This window comes from Podarcis bocagei (genome assembly GCF_964188305.1).
Source record: "Podarcis bocagei genome assembly, chromosome: Z".
NCBI lineage: Eukaryota > Metazoa > Chordata > Lepidosauria > Squamata > Lacertidae > Podarcis > Podarcis bocagei.
This window is the reverse complement of record NC_138140.1, coordinates 14,064,141-14,084,238: the sequence shown is the minus strand read 5'-3', so window position 1 is coordinate 14,084,238 and position 20,098 is coordinate 14,064,141. Positions and strand designations below refer to the sequence as shown.

Sequence of the window (20,098 nt, the reverse complement as noted above, 5' to 3'; positions counted from 1 at the left end):
GTACTAGGTTCTATAAAAGCTTGGGTGCAATAATTGGGCAACAGCCTTTTCAGTTTTAGGGACTTTGTAGTTTAGACAAAAAGCAAGTAAGAGATAATATGATAGAAGTTTATCAAATTAGGCATGCCACAGAGAAAGTGGATAGGGAACAGTTTCTCTCCCTCTTGTGAACATCCGATGAAGCTGAATATTGGAAGACCTTCAGGAAAGGCAAAAGAAAGTACTTTCTCACACCATGCACAGTTAAACTACAGAACTCTCGCGCAGGAGGCAGGAATGGCCACCAACTTGGGTGACTTTAAAAGAGGATTAGAAAAATTCAGGGAGGAGAAGGCTAGCAATGTTTTGTCACCGTGGCTGTGCTCACCAAGTTGGTGGCAGCAGGGCTTCTGAACAACTGTTGCTGGAGACCACAGGAGGGGAGAGGCCTCTTGTGCCTGGGTTCTGTTGGCTACTGTAAGAACAGAATGCTGGACTCGCTGGGCCTTTGGCCAGATCCTGCAGGCTTTTCTTTTGTTCTGAAGAGAGGTTATAGAAACTAATAGGAAAAGGAAGGGATTGTCTCCAACTAAGTTCTGCTTAGAGAAGACCCACAATGCGTCTACTCCTTTAGTTGTGTGCATTAATTTCTTACGACAGCTCTGCCAGGCTGGTTACCCCCAAGAGAGACTAGGCAAAGCTCCCCTCGGCAAGCACCCCTAAGTGGGGTGGCCAACATCCTAATCCCTAACAGGATTCTAGTTTTTGAATCCATTACCCTCTGGTCTTTGGGGAAGGCTGCAACAAAATCGCCAACCTGCAGTTGGCTTGCAGATACATGTCTTGTTCTGTTCCCACCCGCTTGCCTCTCTCTGTGAATGAAGTGAATGGTTACTTTTCTCTCTGCCCAGGACCAGGCTGGCCTCTCTCTTTGGACAGGATCAGACAACTACAGAATCTGGAAATGTGCTCTTCCAATACATGCCACCCAAGCAGCCTAAAAAAGGTCATCCAGCTACCGGTAAGTAAACTGTTCACAATGCCCAGGAACATAAAGACGAGCCCTTATGGACCATCTAGTCCAACCTTTGGTTCTGAAGCTCCACAGAATCAACTGGGTTGGTCAACTCCCGAGTAGCGCTGGGGAGAGACCCCTGACCTGGGCCCCCAGAAAGGTGCTGGTGGTCTGTATTCACCACACTGGGGTAGATGGACCCAGTGGTTTGACGCCATACAAGGCAACTTCCTGTTTTTCATTAATCTGAGCAACTGGCTTGGTCCCAAGACAAGGGAGCTAACTTGGCATGATATTTGCAAGCAATGCTCTGTTTGCAACAGAGCACTTACCCTTCTCATGTGCTGCTCCAGCTGCAGGTCTGTCTACCCAGAAGCATCCTCCTGCAGCTGCTCCTGCGGCCGCTGCTGCTCCTGCGCCCACTGCAGCAGTTCAGTCAGTCTTCTTTGCTACAGCTGTTCATGCATATTTGTTGTGAGTACTACAGTAGAGGGGATGAGCTGCAGTGTGTTCTTGCTACCCAAGTCCTGTGCTCACATCTTTTGCAATCATCTCTCCATCTTGCCTGGCTTCTTTGGAAAGAGGGGGAACTGAACAACAGTTGGGGGTGGTCGATTAGGGTGAATGAGGCACTGCCAACTCAACCTCAGCCTGGCCCCACCTGCCCGTTGTTGTTTTTTTACTTCCAGCCAATCAGGCTGTGGATATCATTGACTCTGGCTCAATGTGCTGGCTCAATTGCCTTATGCCATGCCAGTGAAAGCAGGTCCAGTAGGATGCCACCCCCTCATTCTGCCCTCAGCTGTCTCCCACCTGCCTGCCTTCTTACGTCCAACCGATCCAGAGGGCAGGACTTCCTGTCAGCTTCCTCTTCCCCCTCAGTCTCCATGCTGCCATGGTAGAGCACAGCAGGGAGGAGGATGGGGACAGCCCTAGACTTAGCTGGCCCTTCTTGTCGTTGGCTCTGGTGCCACCTAGAGTTGGGCTCCCTGCATTCACCCCATTGAGGCACCAGCCAACACTGAACTGAACTGAGGATAGAGACCTCCTGGGATGAGGAGCTTGTGGGCTGATAAAATGTTGCTGGGCTGCTACCGCCCGCCCCCCACATCGCCCCTCACTGTTGGCCAGATGGCCTGGGCTAATGGGAGTTAAACAACCCCTGGGAAGTCTTTGTAAAGAGCTGCTTAATATAACCCATGGGGTTGGCATGGTGGCAACAATTGTGGGAAGCTAAGAGGTGTTCTCTTCTCATTCCAGTACCAATGGGAAATATGTGAAACATGGCAAGTATGGAGCAGCTGTAGTGGGCAGCAATGCAACCAAGGAGGTAAGAGGAGGAGGTGTGGTGTCTTGAAGTAGCCTGGCTTTCTGCCAACCTGCTGTCCTCCAGATGTTTGGGACTACAGCTGCTGTTGGTCCTAAACATCTGGAGGATAGCAGGTTGATGTAGGTTGGGCTAAGGAAATGCTTCCCTTTGTCTGAATCCTGGTTTCCTGATGGTGTCTTACTCTGGAAAAAGCAAAGGTGCTGTTTTGGCTCCTGTCTCTTTCTGCCTCATCAGCTCACAAGGGTTATAGCTCCCATCTTTCTTATTCTGACCTCACTTCTCTACAAAAAGTATTCTCAGCAGGGAAGGGGCTGTCACACAGCAACACAGCATCCACTTTGCAGACAGAAGCTCCCAAATCCAATTGCTAGCTCCTCTGGGTAGGGCTGGGGACACTGCTGCCGGTCAGAGTAGGCAGTCCTGAGCTAGAGAGACCAGTGGTTTGATTCAGTCCAAGGCCCTGTGCTCTTATGTAACTAGAACCATGTGGACTAGAATCTTGACAAAAGAAGGGCCTAGGGGGTATTGTGTGCAGAGTGGACAGAGGAGTGTGAGACAGTAACTTTGTCGTGGCTTGAAAAATCAGTAAACGTTCCCACCACACTCAAAAAAGGAAGGGGGTTTCAGCAGCTTATGTTGGAAAAGGGATTCAGTTTTTCCAGCCTCTGTCCTTTCAGCTCAGTCAGTAGCTCTTCAGTGGTTTGTTCTGCCCCACTTTGCTGTGAAAGGATTCACAGGTGCTTTACAAGCAACAGATAAAATATGTCAGGAAACATATGCGTTTATTCCAGGAAGACTCTGGTATGATTGCCTTGTCCCACTCCCCTGTTGCAGGTGAGGGTGGTGGGGACAGGATAAAACACTGGGCTGTCATTCCCGTTTAGCTGATTGGGCGGAAAAGGACAGATCTCACCCCTTGGTTTCTCCAGGTGTAGGGAGCCTTTGGTCCTCCAGATATCGCTGAACGACAGCTCCCATCACCCCTCTCCACTGGCCATGCTGACAAGAGCCAATGGGTGTTGTAGCTCAGCACCAAAGGCTCCCCACGCCTGCTCCATTGTAACGAAGTCACTCCACATGTAACTAAGCCAGGCACCTGCAACCAAAGCAATTCCTACGATGAACACCTCTGATGTATTTATATGTTAATATGTCATTTGGCTGTTGGTATAAGAGCAGCTCCAGGTGCTTTTGAAAAGAGCCAGCCCTGTAGTTTTTGATTCCTCACTTTTGCTCCTGTTTTCTTCTGTCCTTCCGTCTCTTGTGGAATCCAGTACAGAGTGCTTCTTTACATCAGCAAGCAGCAGCAGATTGCAACCGCCAGGATTGATGCCTGGTTTGTATTCACGGTAAGCTTTGGTGTTAAGACCTGCAAGGACCATGGCATAGGCTGAGGTTACACGATGCAACGCATCTTGCTGAAGCTAAGGACAGCAGATCTTCTAGGAACCCTGTGGGGCTGCCTTGAGATCTCTCATGTAATACAGTGGTGCCTCACAAGACGAAATTAATTCGTTCCATGAATTTTTTCGTCTAGCGAATTTTTCGTCTTGCGAAGCACGGTTTCCCATAGGAATGCATTGAAAAACAATTAATGTGTTCCTATGGTCAAAAAAAGTCCAAACAAAGCCAAATTTGGTACAACAAGAGTTTATTAAGTGCTCCTTAAAGTTACACATACTGTAAAGAGCATTTCAAAATTCAAACCCAGAATTTTTTTTAAAAAACAGCAGAGTGGCCCAATGGTCACAGAAAATCAGAAAAATGCAGAAAAAACCCACAAGCTTCCAGATTCTTGCAAACCCCTCCCCAACTGTTCCCCCAGCCACCCAGCACACAGAAATTCAAATCCAGAATTTTTTTTAAAAAACAGCAGAGTGGCCCAATGGTCACAGAAAATCATAAAAATGCAGAAAAAACCCACAAGCTTCCAGATTCTTGCAAACCCCTCCCCAACTGTTCCCCCAGCCACCCAGCACACAGAAATTCAAATCCAGAATTTTTTTAAAAAAACAGCAGAGTGGCCCAATGGTCACAGAAAATCATAAAAATGCAGAAAAAAACAACACAAGCTTCCAGATTCTTGCAAACCCCTTCCCAACACCAAGTCCTTGAATTCCAAACACCCCAACCCAAAATCCAAAACCCCCCAAAAAAGTTTTAGAAGCTTAACTTACCAAATGGCTGCAAAAGAAGTTTTGGAAAAGCTTCAAAAATCACCAAAGTCTTTTAAAACCTCAAAAAAGGCTACTATGTACACTGCGTTCTATGAGTTGCTCCTCGAAGTCAAGTTGCAACTGTATTAACGGTGTTAAGAAAAAGGAAACAAACTTGCAAGACATTTTTGTCTTGCGAAGCAAGCCCATAGGGAAATTCGTCTTGCGAAGCAGCTCAAAAATGGAAAACCCTTTCGTCTAGCGAGTTTTCTGTCTTGCGAGGCATTCGTCTTGCGGGGCACCACTGTAATAGAAATCACTCGGCATAAGCCGGGTATTGTGCATCCAGAAGGCCAGCAAAAATAATTGATGCAAAAAAATCCTGGAAACCTAATGGCCTGCCTTTTTGCTTATTTTTTTGCATTTCTATGCTTCCTTTTTCTCAAGGTGGTATGTGTGGTTCTCTTTTTGCCTCATTTAATCCCCTCAAACACCCTGGGGGGGGAGGCTGAGAAGCAGTGATTGGCCCAAGGTCACACCCAGCGATCTTCCTGTTTCAACGGTCAGTCCCTCTTCGTACAGAACTGGGGGGGATTGTAACCCTTTGGTGAGGGGAGTAGGGGCGTCTCCCAACAACATTTCAGCACTCTTTGCAAACTGCAATTCCCAGGATTCTTTGGTGGTATGATATTGTTTGAAATGCACATTGCATATGAGGTCTCAGCTGTGGTCAATTAATTTCAGTGGGTCTGCTTTGAGTAGGGCTAATGCTTGTTGCAACCCATTAGATTTGAGTAGTGTTAGATCCAAGGGGCCCCTCTATGGTTAAAACGCTTACCTAGAGGTAACAAAGTAAAGTAGATGACATTCTGCCCTCTGTCCTACTGTAGCTTACATCCCTTGGGGTAGGCCTCCACCCTGAAATCCTATATCATTTTTCCATTTCTAAACATGACACACTACAGACGTTGATGTGTGTGGTGGGTGGGTGGGTGTGTGCTCAGAGTAGATTCACTGAAATTAATGCACCAAATTCATCATGTCCATCAATTTTCATGGGTCTGCTCTGAGTAGGGATAACATTGGGACACAACCCAAAGTCTTTAGCAAGACCCATCAGGACAAAAGTTGTTTTGAGCAGAGGCTGTCTGCTGCTCAGAATGCCACTTTCTCCTTTCTCTTTCCGCAGGTGCAGCCCAACAACTACTGCACATTTTATGATGATCAGAGGCAGAATTGGTCCATCATGTTTGAATCAGAAATGGTGGCTGTGGACTTCAGCAAGCAGGTGCCAGAGGCGTGCATTGCATTTTGGGGTAGGGGGTGACAGTCCTGCAGACACTGAACCAGTGTTTGTGGGAGGTCAGCTCTCTTGCATCCGTCGCCAGATGCTTTCTCTGCCAACTACTAAGAAGTATCCAGGGAGGGCAAGGAATGGTGGTGTAGCCAGTTGGGGCCTTTTCAGGCCCCTGGGGTCTTCAGCCAGTCCTGCGTTGGGCCAGATTGCATAGGTGGGGATGACAATGCAGGCTAATGACACAAAGGGCTTGGTTCTTCTTCTTCACAGGTGTGCATTGCCAAGTATAACAGCAGCCGTTCTCCTGACTCTGTGCTGTGCCAGGATCTTGTTCTTGGAGACGGCCAAGGAGTGGAGACTGGAGATGCCCTGGAGATCACTTTTACAGGCTGGCTGTTCCAGAACGGAAGTCTTGGGCAGGTGAGACCTGGCAGAGGGAGTGGCTGATACTGTTTTTATACTGCATATGGGGCACTTCTGTGACATCCTCCAGGTGCTGGGGATGATGGGAGTTGAAGTTTCTAGCAGCACTTCATGGCCACAGCTTTCCCTCTCCTGGTTTATAATTTGCATACAGCCCTTTTCTCCCACAACCCCGTCTTTTTGCCTTTCAATAACATTGCAAGGAAATTCCTCCTGAAACAGGAGAGGGACTTGGTGAGGTTCACCCAGCTTGCTTCACAGCTCAATGTGCATTTGACCCCAACCCCAATGAGCTCTAGCTGGTGCTTTTCCATGGGGGTTGCATTGCTTGCTCTCCAGAGGTGAGGCCTTTCCCAGCCTTGCCGCCCTTTCTCAACTGGGGATGCTGGGGAAGGAACCCAGGACCTTCTTCCTGGGAAGCACATGCTGTTAGGCCCTGAGCTACACCTGTCTCCAAGGACTAGATCCTATTTCTCAACCTCATTTTACCCAATCTGCAACATGGGAGGCACCACTAGGTAGGGGATTCAACATAGAAAGCTGCCTTGCACTGCATCAGGCCACTGGTCTAGGTTGGCATCGCCCACATTGACTGGCAGTAGCTCTCCAGGCTTCCAAGCAAAAGCCTTTCCCTGACCTTCCTTGGAGATGCCAGGATTGAACCTGGAACCTTCTGCCTGCAAAACAGGTGCTGTGTCCCTGAGCTGTGCCCCGTCCTTCGGTACTCATTGCTGTTGGCTCAGCAACTGGAGTAGCGGAACGTGAACCTATTACCTTCCGCATTAAAAGTAATTTCACCCCATCTACCTTCCACTTTTGGAACAGGTTTTTGACTCAAATGTAAATAAAGAGAAGCTGCTCCGTCTGAAGCTAGGCTCTGGCAAAGTCATCAAGGTAAGATGGCGCTATCTTCCCCCCGCAGTGCAAGGATTCTTTCTTCCACTTCCACATCTAAGCAGAGTTCAGCAGCCCGGGCTGTGTGGAAGGCTGAATAGCAGTGATGTTTTTTGAGCTCAAACCCTGATCAAATGGCTTCCTCAAGAACGGCAGGCAGGTAGCTGTCCCAGCTTGTCTACGCCTGCCATGATCTGCTGGAGTGGGAGGCCTGCTCTGTGGCCTGGACCAAAACAGTCCTGGACCTCCAGTGCTGCCTCTTGCTGTCCTGGATGAGAGACAGAGGGGGGAGTGTGAGTGGGTGTCTAAGGTAGCCTATTGTACAAAGGGAAAAATTACATTTGTTGCCCCTCCCACTTTCTCCTTTTGCCCCGCCCACTCCTGGCATGCTCCTCCCCACCAAGAAGGTTTCCCCAGAGGGAATGGTTTTCATCCCTGCTTTAAACTACAGTACTGTCCTCAAGAGTGCAAGAGAACTGTCAGTATTCCTGTGCCCTGCTCTCGACCAGCCTTTACCAACCTGACACACACACAGATCCTGTGGACTCCAACTCCCATCATCCCCAGCCAGCACCTGCTGATTGGAGTCGGAGTCCAAGGTATCTGGACGACATCAGGTTGGCGAAGGCTGTGTGGTTCTGGCATTTAGCTAAGGCAGTCACCCAAACTTGTTTTCTGCTTGGTTCTCCATTTCTGGAACTTGAAGGCCTGGGAAGATGGGATGATTGGCATGAAGAGAGGAGGTAGGCGGTTCCTCCTTGTCCCGCCAGCATTGGCTTACGGGTCTTCGGGAGAAGCTGAACGCATTCCTCCGGACTCAACTCTGGCCTTTGAGGTGCAAGTCAAACGGGTGAGTGTGTCTTCCTCAAAACGTGTTAGCGACCAAGAGAACCTCAGAAGGTTGTTGGGTGGTTGGTCTACTGCCTGGATAAAGTTCTACAAATAGAGGCAGTGGTTGCCATGACCAGACTCCATGATGCCTCTTTTTTGCTCCCTTAGGTGAGGTTTGCAAAGGGTGCTGACTCCGCCGGACAGAGCCTGGGCCCCAGGGACTCCCTCACACCTTCACCAGCACCACAATCAGAAAGCCCCGCTACAGACCCAGCCTGGCTGACTCCTCCTACTCCCGCTCCAAAGCCAGGGTGAGAAATAAATTGAGGGTGCCCTTAGCTTTGAAGCCTTCCATTCTCCCAGGTGTCCCATCCTAACTCTGTATAACCTCAGCTGCATAACTCAGACCCCATCTGCACTGTACCACCTTGGGATCTACGGATGAAGTCCGGTATACAAATTCAATAAATCACAATAAATCATAAGTTCCAAATAGCGCCATGCCATTTTCAACAGCTGTGGCTTCCTCCAAAGAATCCTGAGGGCCTCCTTGTCTCATAGACAACCTGGCAGGGGCCACATTCCAGGGCTGGGCTGGGGCTCCAGTGGACAGAGCAACAGATGCTGCTCCTGCCTTCTGTGCAGCCAGAAAATACTCCATGTGGGGCTTCTTTCTGCACACACCTCTCCCTGTCCAGGGAAGCAAGGTGCACTGTCACAGTTCAAGGACACATTCCAGCCAGGCTCAAGCTCCCTTGGGGAGGTAATGAGGTGAGGTAGGTGAGGGGCTTGGCCGAGGCAGAGTCCCAAAGGCCACTTGAGTATCCTACCCCTTAATAGACTCTTCATACTGTGCTCAGGTTTGTTAACTCCCTCCCTTCCCTACTGCAGGGAGCCAGCTGTGCGTGCCAAATCAAGCTCTATTAGCGAACAACTAGCGGTAAGTCCCCATTGGAGCCAAATCTGCCTATTGATTGTATATTTCCTGTTGAATGTGACCAAAGCAATGAGAAGTAGCTTGGTCCTCTCACAGAGAGAGGGATCCTTATTGGTGAGCATTTTTTGAGAAACTCAGGTTACCATTCCCTGTTGATCCTGTGATATATTTTTTAAATAAAAGCTCCCATGTAATAAAGATACAGTATTTTTCCGTCTATAAGACGCTCCCATGTTTTAAGAAAATGGGGGGAGATGTATCCGTGTACAAGTTCCCCCTAATTTTTGACAATATTTTTAAGAGAAAAAAACCTAGTCTTATACATGGAAAAATACGGTGTGTCACAGGAAAAGCATATCATCAGTGACTACGAGTAATTAACATTTGATATTGTGCTTGCATAGACTTCTGAGATGGGTTTCTAAGCGGGTTTTTTAAAAAAATAATGCAGTTTTAAAGTTCTTTCATTAACAGTTTTAGAGTGAAAAGGTAGCAAGGAAATGGTGTGTTCATGAGGAACCCCCCCACACACACACACACATTGGAAGGTTGTATAAATGTAATCCCCCCCCCAAATGGGTGTGCATGTTTACAACATCTTAGTTGATTATCTGTGTATTTCATTCCCGTTTCCTATCAGAGGGCATGCTGGCTGAGGGTTGATGGGAGTTGTAGTCCGTTACACCTATAGGACCCCAGTTTATAATAATTTTTATAAAGTTTTCTATTTTACATTTCAAAATAAACATTTTACAAACTGTAAAATATCCAATCATTTCCCTTCTTTTCCTTCCATGGTTCTTTTTATATATTATACATTCCTGCATATTTTAGTATACCATTCAAATCAGTTTTCCACTTTTACACCCATCAAAAATTATTTACTCTGTTGAATTTATCTCAGTTCTGCCGTCATTTTCAGCTGGTTGATATGCCCTTAACTAAGGCCTAAGTACTGAGCATCTGACATGCATTGTCAGGCACACAAAGGAAGCCACAGGGCGGGGGGGTGGGAGGACAAACCAGCTGCTTTCTCTTAGGGGATCTTGGTTGGGCTCTGGTCCCCTTGGCTTAATTCTGCCCAGGGGATGTGACAGCCCTCACCACCATTTTGAAATCCCACTGTTAGGCTTTGAAAGGGTATGAGAGGTTGTTTTACTGGATGCATCCCATAATATGGGAAGAGGAATCTCTTTTTTTTAAGAAACCATGAAGATATCTAATGCAGGAAGATTGGAAATCTAAATGCAATATATGTTGTATGAGCTTGTAAACCACTTTTATTTTCCTTAGCTTGGCAATGAAGTCACTTTGGCTTGGGGAGTTGTAGCCGACAACATGTAGATGGAAGGTCCTCTCAATCACCCTCCCTGTTTTATAGCCTGATGTCATATTCTGACAAACAATAACTTCGTTTCTGAAAAGCCTGGATGGCCAATTATATAATTTCTCATCTTCTCTTCTCACCCCCCTTTCTCTTTCCCTGGACAGAATCCTGATGTAACAAAAGTGAAACTGATTTCCCGTATGGCGAAGATGGGTCAACCTATGCTACCTGTCCCCTCCAGCACATTTGCACCGCAGCAAGACTCAGCTGACAAGGAGGTAGAGGTGTGTTAGCTTCAATTCCCAGGTTCTTTTCAGTGGGGTTTGTGTGTGTTGGCTGTTGCTGAAATTCAGGTAGGTTGGCAGGATGACGGTTGATGAACATAGCAAGCTGCCTTATGCCAAGTGAGACTGCTCATCCACCTAGCTCCCTACTGTCTACACTGACTGGCAGTGAAGGAGAGGAGGGCCCTTTTTCTAGTTAATTACAAACCTACCTGGTTCTCCAGGGTTTCAGAAAGGGGGCATTCCCTGCCTACCGGGTATCAAACCTGGGGCCTTTTGCATGAAACTGAGAGTCTTGCCCTCCCTAGATCCAGTAGTCACCCCAAACATTTTTTGGGTCTGAATCTTAATTTGAGGGAAAGCCTTGTAAGGATCATCAATCATTTTGTTTGTATGTCGCCTTTCCCAAGTTAAAACAATGCTCAAAGCGGCTTACAACGTATTAAAAAAAACCCATAACTACAAATGTTCTGGCATGCCTCTCTCTCGTTAATGTGGGATTTGAAGCCTCCAGGGTCCCTTTCCACTTCCCAGGAGGGTTAATTGTGCATTGTCTTCTTCAGGAGCCGCATGCCATTCAAGAATTTTCAACCCTCTGTCTGAACGACTACCGTCCAATGGCCCCTCCTCAGTGGGCAATGCAAGGTAAAAAGTGTGTTCCCTTGTTGTGCCTTGGTGATGGTCACCAACTTGGGTGGCTTCAAAAGAGGGTTAGGCAAGTTCATGGAGGAGAGGGCTGTCAGTGGCTGGAAACCGCAGGAGGGGAGAGGGCTCTTGCGCTCAGGTGCTGTTTGCAGGCTTCCCATCGGGGCACCTGGTTGGCCACTGTGAGAAGAGGGTGCCAACCAGGCCTCATCTGGCAGGGTTCTTCTTGAGTGCAGTGGCTCTACTCAGTAGAATTTAGTTGGACACAACCCAGAAGCCAGCATGATGATTGTGCATGGAAAGCGGAGGAAATCTGGATGTGTGGGGATGGGGGGAGCAGTGTCCTTCATTTGCTGTAGATCAGCTTGAGCAGAGTCTGCATCTGTCACTGGCATTGTGTTTAGATGCTTGAATTGATCTGTTTGTGTGCTGACTCTTCTGGGCTCCTTTGGGTGGAAATAGAGACAAACATGTTGATGATGATGACGATGATGATGGACTGCTTGTATTGAGATGGGCAACGCTGATGCCTCTGCTTTCTTCCTAGCTCCTCATCCAGCTGTGTCGGGGCTCCAGCCGCCTGCTGCCCCCCAGCCACACCCACCTCTTTCAAGAACCCCTCAAAACTGTCAGGTAAGGAGTCCTTTGTAGGCAGGGAAAGGTTCTTTCATAGGCTGCCAGGTGAGCCACAACATCATGCTCTGTTCCCTGGTTTGCTCAAGACAGGTTCATGCGACTAGCAGGCTTGACTAAGTTTCCTCATCCTTTTCTGTCAGTGTCAGGTCTTCATTTGCAAAATAGGGAGGGTGCAGCATAACCATGAAGGTAATAGCCCTTCGGTGCAAATCCCAAAAGCACTAGATTAAGAGCTGGCAGCATCCATTGCATTGGGTTGGAGGGAAGCAGTTTGTTACCTTGGCAGTGCTGAGGTAGTTTCCACCAAATCCAGCGGGGATCTTCTATATATTGGATGATCTTTAGAAGAACGTAAGAAGAACCTCTGCTGGATCAGGCCAATGGCCTATCTTGCCCAGCATCCTGTTCAGATAGGGGCACCAGTTCTCAGTGGCTACCTGGATGCCCCAGTGCAAAGTGCACAAACAGTGCCTGCATGCAAGAGCTCTTTCCCCTCCTCCAGTTTCCAGCAACGGCATTCAGAAGCATTCCTTCTTCCAGCCATTAGCTGTCGAGGCCAGTAGCCATCAATAGGCGCCTACCCATGGATTTGCCCAATCCTCTTTTAAAGCTATCCAAATGGTTGTCCACCATTGCCTTTTGCAGGAGAGGATCCCTTGCAGTCCTTGGCCTTTGGGTCTTCCAGCCCTTGAGAGCAGGCTTAAGCAATCCTGCTGTTTTAATGGGGGACCTTGTTGCCGTCTGTTTGGTCAGTGTGACAAGTCACCTGACTCTCCTTTCCCTCCCCCACCTGTGTTCTCAGCCTTATGCAGGGATGCCATATGCTTACCCCCAAGTGAGTGCCGCAGTTTCCCAGCTCCAGCCTGTTGGGTTGTGCCCAGCTCCTTTCCAAGGTATGTTCAAACTGTGCACTATGTAGCTTTGGGAGCTGCTTCCAAACATTAACTTTTTTAAAAAAGCAAACCCCTTTATTAACATTGTTGACAACCCAAAGGTCTGGTAGCAGGCTTGCCATATATGAAGAAAGCAAACAATAAATAATAAGAGAAAGCAATGGTGACTCACCAGGATTAATTAAGACACCCATATTTCCCAAACTGGTACGGATAGGGAATCTTGAGCATCTGCCTCTGTAGCCCAGGAAATGAAATCCTACCTGTTGAGCATTAACTCAAGTTAGAAATCCCCCTGTTCAGAGCATCACAGCCTACTGGATCAGGCCAGTGACCCATGTAGTCCAGCATTTTCTTCTTACAGTGGCCAATCATTATGCCTGTGGGAAACCCACAAGCAGGATCTGAGCACCTTTCCCTTCCTGTGCTTTTCAGCAGCTGGTATTCAGAAGCATTTATTGCCCCCAATTGTGAAGTCGGAACATGGACTCATGGCTAGTTGCCATCAATAGCCTTCTCCTCCTCCGTGAATTTGTCCAATCCTCTTTTAAAGCCATCCAAGTTGGTGGCCATCACTGCCTCCAGCAGAAGAGAGTTGCTCGGTTTAAGTCTGCACTGTGTGAAGAAGCATTTCCTTTTGCCTTATTCCAGCCGTTTAAAAGCTGGGAAGAGGCAGCTAAGTTGCCTTATAGTCCCCCACCCTAGAAGATTCACGGCTGCTTGTTAAGATGCTCAAGGACAACTGTGTTCTTTTCTCCCTGCCCTTTCTTATTGGTGTGACCCCTCTTGTCCCGCCCTGTCCACTTCTACAGTGGTACCTCGGGTTAAGTACTTAATTCGTTCGGGAGGTCCGTTCTTAACCTGAAACTGTTCTTAACCTGAAGCACCACTTTACCTAATGGGGCCTCCCGCTGCTGCTGCGCGGTTTCAGTTCTCATCCTGAAGCAAAGTTCTTAACCCGAGGTACTATTTCTGGGTTAGCGGAATCTGTAACCTGAACCCAAGGTACCACTGTATTTGCTTCTGCTGGCAGTCTCATTTTGAAACAACAATAACAAACACAACCTTGCAAAGTCTTCTTTCCTGTCACAGCAGCTGGAGACCTTGGTTCATTCCTGCTGACAGAGACCCGGCAGCAGAACACAGAGATCCGCCTGGCCGTTGGGAAGGTGGCTGACAAGATGGACCAGCTGTCAGTCAAGGTAATACAGAACTTTCAGGATAGGAAGCTGCTTAAGAACTGCCTTGCTAGCACTTTCCAGAAACAATAGGAAGGTGTTTTTCTCGCAACAGGCTTTTCCAGTGGGCTGAAAAGCTCCCTCCCCTGAGGTGTTGGTTTTGTATTGTTGATTATTTTATTTCATAAAAAACTCAAAGCACTTTACCAAAAGAATAAAACAATAGAATTATTAGTAAAAACAATTTAAATACTCAAAAAATTAAAACCAGCGATAAACTAGAAACCTATCAGCATTCTAGAAATCTAAAGAAGCATGTGCCGAAAAGGGTACAGGCGGTTCTCCATTTACACGGGGTTTGCGTTCTGAGGCACTGTGCATGTCAGCTTGCCCCACACCCCTGCAGGGCCAAAACTGGTGCGCCCACAGATGGGGAGTTGCCGGTACAGTGAAGGTGCCTGCCTCATATTGATAGTTGTTGTTCAACTGTTTTAAGGCTTTTAAACAACTTTGGCGTTTTATCTTCATTAAAAAATACATATATCAGGCAGTATATACATTTTCTGAAATAATAAATCAGTCTACCTTCAGGTTTTGCTTCCGTTTCATACTGTTTGGAGAACTGTATCTAGCTGTTTTTATAGTAGGCTTGTGAATTGTCTTTTTAATCTCTGATGGGGGGGGGAGGTTTGGGACGAGGGAAGTTGCTTCAGCTAGGTGGTGGAGCACCTTTTTGCATGCAGAAGGTTCCATGTTAGCTCCCTGACGTCTCCAGGAAGGACTGGGTGACTCCCCAGTCTGAAAACCCAGGGAGATGCTGCCCGCCAGTGTTGACAGCACTGAGCTAGATGGACCCAGTGGTCTGATACTGAGCCAGGTTCCTGTGCTCCCGGCAGTTTCTCTCCTTGGCAAACAAGTGAGCAGCTCAAAGGGCCCAGGCCTGATCTGGCTTCTTCTCTCCCATGTGCTGATGCTTCAAGCTGCATCTCCTTTCTCTCCCCACATCCCTTGCAGCTGGAGGAACTACGGAAGCAAAACTCTGGCCCCGGTTTGCTGCCAGGCGTCTCTTCTGTTACCATGGAAACCTCTATGATCATGAGTAACATCCAGCGTATCCTGCAGGTAAAGAGCCTGTCTACTTGAGAGCATGAAGACTAGAACCTTGCTTTTACCTTCAGGTGAAGGGTCACAGCTAAGCGGCAGAGCATGTGATTCGCAGGCAAAAGGTCCTAGGTACAGCCCCAGTGGTGTCTCCTGGCAGGGCTGAGAGAGACCCTGTGCCTGAAACCCTGGAGGAGACCCTGCCAGTCAGTGGGGAGCCTTGGGCACAGATGCTGCCCTGTCCTTCCCTGTTCCTGCTCTGCACCTTCCTTGAGTTCTTTTGGCCAGCTGGAAGTGTCTTTGTTGCTAGCCTGGATGTGGAGCAATCGGTGTAGAGACTTCTAGTCTCCTGTATTATAGCCACACCTGTTGCTCCACCCACTTTTGTCCCTAGCCCCGCCCACACCTGGACAGTTGATCCAGAGGCAAGGCAGCCTTTGGACTGGCAGAGGTTCTTTGCCCCTGTTGTAGGCTGCACTGAGCTGGATACACACAACTATCTGGCTTGAGCTAAGGGAGCTTCCTCTGTTCCAGTTCCTCTAAGGCTCCACTAGCAATTGGGCTTTTAGTATTGCAGCTCCAGACAGTTTCCAGCCCAAATCAGACCAGGGCCTAGTGTGACGCTGTTCAGATGCCTCTTGAAAGCATGCTTGCTTTGGAGGGCTTTCCATCCTGAGATGTCAGTTATGCAGATCAAGTTTTATACCTGCTGAAATGGTGTTGTTTTTTAAAGTTGAGTAGAATAGATGGGCTTATTGTATCAGAGTTTGTGAAACTGATTTTATTCATTCTCAGAGCTTGGATTTCTGTGTTGTATTTTGCTTTTACCATGTATCTTGCTTCCATGGCTTCATGCAGTACAGCTGTCTCACAATTTGCTTACTAAATAAAGTTTACCTAAGAGGCTTGCTAAAGGGGAGCAGCTCCAAACTGCCCATGTTCTGTCCATGACCATGGCGGAAGACCACAATGATTTCTCTCCTCAAATCTGGGTCCCCAAGAGAGGTTGGGGAAGACATTGTGGCTGGAGATTGTGAGAGTTGTAGAGGCCAGGACTGCCTCTGACACATTCCGTTTTGCTCTTTGTGCCACAGGAAAATGAGAGGTTGAAGCAGGAGATCGTTGAGAAGAGCAGCCGCATTGAGGAGCAGAACAAGAAGATTGGTGAACTGATTGACCGCAACCAACGGTGAGGGAGACTCTTGCTCACTTTTGATGCTCTGTGAGAAACAGCTGGTATTTGTGGCTGAAGCCTAAAGCTCAGGTGGCCTGGCTCAATCCCCAGGCACCCCAAGGCTGCTGCCAGTCAAAGTGGACAGTACTGGGCTGGATGGACAAATAGAGGATTACAGGAATATAGCCAGTGTGGGGTGGCAGATAAGAGGGTCTGTCAGAGTAAGATCTGGGAGACCAGGGTTCCAATCTCCACTCTGCCTTGAAGGTGACCTTGGGCCAGTCACACTCTCTCAGCCTAAGCTACCTCACAGGCTTGTGAAGATAAAAAAGGGAGGAAAACTATATACCAGTATTTGAGCTCCTTGGAGGAAAGATGGAACATGAAATAAGAACTATTCTGATTCTGATATAAAGGATAGAAGCTCTCCTAGGGTGGCTTTTCAAAAGTGAGATCTACATATGATACTGCCTTGATTCACGTGTGTAAAAAACAATTCTTCCCCCAGCTATGTGGAGCAGAGCAACCTGTTATCTGAGCAGAGCAACAGCTCACTGCAGAGGACCATGGAGCACACCCAGGCAAGGGTCCTACATGCTGAACAGGAGAAGGTAAGCCCTGGCAGTGTGGCAGCCACAACAGGAAGGCCAAGTGACTGAGGCTGTGGGGAGGGCAAGGGCTATCCCAGGAGTTCACAATCGCTAGTGCAGGTCACAATTCCCCTTTGCCTGCAGGCCAGAAAGAAGTTACATTTCTGAGCAGCAGCAACAACAAAATAGAACAAACGACTGGCTAGGTATACATGCACATACAGGTAAAAGATTCATAAGCTTCAGGTAATCCTTTGCAAAGCACCTCAGGTTGAATATGAGAGAACAACAGAATGTCCCTTTAAAATCTAACAGAGTGGGTAAGGGAAAAAATGCAATACATTAGTCTACAGTAAGTTCTCATTGGCTGCATTCACATGCCATGCTGAACTGTGGATTGGGATGACGTGAGCAAGGACAGTGAATATCCCCCTCACTTCCTCCTATGCAGCCAAGAAGAAGGGTGTGAGAGTTTCCACTTCTAGGTAACTGCTGCTTCCTCTGTTTTCTGGACTGAGAACAGCCATTAATGTTAAGCAGAATTAGTTTCTGAAGTTAGCTTATTGAAACAAACATTTGAAGTTGGTGTGTTTGATATTACCCATAGTTGATGTTAGCTGCAGCTCGTTGTCCCAGGCAACACAGCAAACCATGGCTGGGCACAAGTGTCAGGGTTCCTGGCCGCATGAGAGGAGGAGATGTAAGGGGAGAGCATGCAAGTCCAGGTTTGCTGTGGCTTGTTCTTGCTTGGGCATCAGCGTGCAAACCCTGCCATTAAGGGATCTTCCATGCATCTTACCCTGAGTCTCTTTGGATTTTGAGTGATATAATCAGCCCTTGGACCACAGAATAAGCAGAGTGCTCTTAACCCAAAATGCCATTGCCTCTTTTGATAAAACTTTCTCCCCTCTTGCTGTTCTTGCTTCTGGTGGTGTTAACTCTCCTCTCCTTGTCGCCGCTTTTCTCTCTAGCACATGCCGCCACTGGATCAGGGGTGGGACCAGGTGAGGCATTGTCCTTGGGTGTCCTGATCACCTGAGCACTTCCTTATTCCTTTCATACTTTCCAGGTCAACCATTTCATACTTTTAGCAGGGGAAAACCCCACGCCTTCTGCAGGTGTCTCTCGTTGCGAAGCCTCTCTGTGCCTTGGCATACCGGCTTCAGTGACAATGGGTTTTTCTAAATCAGGGGTGGGGGGACTCCAGGCCCCTGGACTAAAGGCCACCTTCCAGGCCTATGTGCCTGGCCCTCAAAACTCCTTCCAAGCCACGCACCCTCACCAGTCCTACATTGCACCCTCCTTGAGTGCTTTTGCCTGGCTGGATCAGGCCCAAAGCCTGTCTTATTCTCACAACCAGATGTGAATCCTACAAGCAGGATCTGCACTCACCCCACTTGCAATTCCCAGGAACAGCATGCTGTCTCCAACAGTGGAGGGAGACCCTAGCCCTTGTGGCTGCTGGCTGTGTATAGCTTTTCCTGCCCCATTGTTTTGTCTAATCTGCTGCTAAAGCCATCCACCTTTTTGGCCTTCATTCCATCTTGTGGGAGAGAGCTCTGCTGTGTGAAGATGTCCTTTATTTTGTCTGTCCTGAATTTTCTGGGGAATCCTTTTCTGCTCTCCATTTTATGCACCTTTGTCGTGCATGCTTTCTCCTGACCTAACTAAAAAGCCCAAGGCTTCTGCCTCCCCCTGCTCCTCATAGCCTTGCCAGTAGACCAGTTCTTCAGGGTGTTTTCTGGGAGACTCATTCTTAGCATTTGGGACCCTCCAAAAGCACAGCTCTTGCATCCTCCCAGGAAAGGTCTTGTGGGCTCTCCTTCCCCATATGTTCTCCTATCTCTTCTGCTCCTTTGCATTGCAGGTCAGGATCAGCAAGGAGCTAGCGGAAGCCACGGCGCAGATCTCCCAGCTCCAGCTGGAGTTGACCCGTCATCAGAAGCAGGAGATAGATCTCCACTCCCAACTGAATGAAGCCCTGACAGAGTCGGAGAGGCAGAGAGCCCAGGTCAGCCGACTGCATGCACAGCTGGCAGGTAAGGGAAGCTGAGAGGAGGCGCTGAAATGGCAGAAGAGCACTATCCAAGCACATGCAGAGTAGTTTTATCATCCTAGGAAATTCTTTAGCTTGCGGGTAGGGAGCCTGTGGTCCTCCAAGTATTACTGGCCTTCACCTCTCATGAGCCCCAGCAAGCGTAGCCAGGGATGATGGGGTTGGAGTCCAGCAATCTCTGGAGGTCCTGCTCCTTAGGGCCTCCTGCAGTGTAGCTGTTAAAAACTCAGACACACAATCTCCAAAAAGACCCTTGACTTTAATTCCATCTGTTTAAAAAAGGCAAGCTTCTGATCTCTGCAAACTTGATTGATTGTTTTTCTATGCTCCTTTTTGTTGAAATGAATCTCCAGCTTACAAACAATAACATAATGTAACATAATAGAAAATGGGTTCGTGCATATTCTGCACCTTCCTTGCCCTGCATGCAAGAGCAGAGCAGTGTAAGAGTGAGATATGTCTATAAACGCCATGATCATCACAATTATAACAAATAAAGGCTTGACCTATCTCGCTTTGCATGTCATGAGTTATCTCATATATTAGTTTCACCTTTTAAGTTGAAGTACTGAAATAAATGAACTTTTCCATGATATTCTAATTTTTCAAGTTTCACCTGTATGTCTTTAAAGTTACACGGAGGCCCCATCCACACTATACAGCGTTATCATGGCCACTGCAGTCAGTCATGGCTTTCTCCCAAGGAATCCTGGGAAGTGTGGTTCATTCCAGCTGCCAATAGTTGTGTTGAAGTTGAGAGCCCTGCTTAAGTGGCCATTTCCAGCATAGTTTAACAGTCTGGGAATTGTAGCTGTCTCCGGTCTCCCACCACCCCTCAGCACCCTTAAGAGAATGTTCCCATTTCCCAGAATGTTTTCTGGGAAGCTGTGAGTGTTTGACGCATATAGTGCAGATGGCGCTTTACTTAGGCTTAGCTACAGCAGTGGATGGAAACAAGGACATGCATTGTAACCGGCTCTGTGGCCCACCTCCACAGAACTTCAGAAATCGTCTGACGTCATGAAAAGCAGATACCATGAGGAGAAGCTGAGTGGGGAGAAGTTGGATGAGAAGGTGGTAGCCCTGGAAGAGGAGCTGGCTGATCTCCGCATTAAGAAGGAGAATCTGGAGAAGGTAGTGCCCAGGGGTGGCAAAAGTCATCACCCGAGGCCAGAAGTGGCTCCCTGGAAAACTCTCTCTGACCCTTAGGATTATCCCAGTGCCACACCCCTCCCCTTCCCTCACAGCTTTGCACCCTTGACTGTTCTTTGCCTCCCTGGAAGATCTAATAATAATGATGATGATGATGAAAGAATCTATACCCCGCCCATCTGGCTGGGCTTCCTCTTTCA

At 48.0% G+C, this 20,098-nt stretch overlaps 1 protein-coding gene across 1 annotated transcript in view; it reads left to right on the top strand.

The window, feature by feature from the left end:
* LOC308578936 (FK506-binding protein 15-like) overlaps positions 1-20,098 on the top strand; it is a 35,102-nt gene that overhangs the window by 3,543 nt on the left and 11,461 nt on the right. Inside the window, exons 2-22 of the mRNA XM_081179524.1 lie at positions 891-1,000; positions 1,348-1,468; positions 2,255-2,324; positions 3,599-3,673; positions 5,670-5,768; positions 6,048-6,197; positions 7,026-7,094; positions 7,801-7,944; positions 8,094-8,236; positions 8,817-8,865; positions 10,354-10,473; positions 11,037-11,118; positions 11,666-11,751; positions 12,557-12,647; positions 13,740-13,849; positions 14,840-14,947; positions 16,021-16,115; positions 16,609-16,711; positions 17,662-17,694; positions 18,558-18,729; positions 19,744-19,880. Coding sequence (XP_081035650.1) covers positions 891-1,000; positions 1,348-1,468; positions 2,255-2,324; positions 3,599-3,673; positions 5,670-5,768; positions 6,048-6,197; positions 7,026-7,094; positions 7,801-7,944; positions 8,094-8,236; positions 8,817-8,865; positions 10,354-10,473; positions 11,037-11,118; positions 11,666-11,751; positions 12,557-12,647; positions 13,740-13,849; positions 14,840-14,947; positions 16,021-16,115; positions 16,609-16,711; positions 17,662-17,694; positions 18,558-18,729; positions 19,744-19,880 — 2,167 coding nt within the window. The remainder of the gene's footprint in view (positions 1-890; positions 1,001-1,347; positions 1,469-2,254; positions 2,325-3,598; positions 3,674-5,669; positions 5,769-6,047; positions 6,198-7,025; positions 7,095-7,800; positions 7,945-8,093; positions 8,237-8,816; positions 8,866-10,353; positions 10,474-11,036; positions 11,119-11,665; positions 11,752-12,556; positions 12,648-13,739; positions 13,850-14,839; positions 14,948-16,020; positions 16,116-16,608; positions 16,712-17,661; positions 17,695-18,557; positions 18,730-19,743; positions 19,881-20,098) is intronic.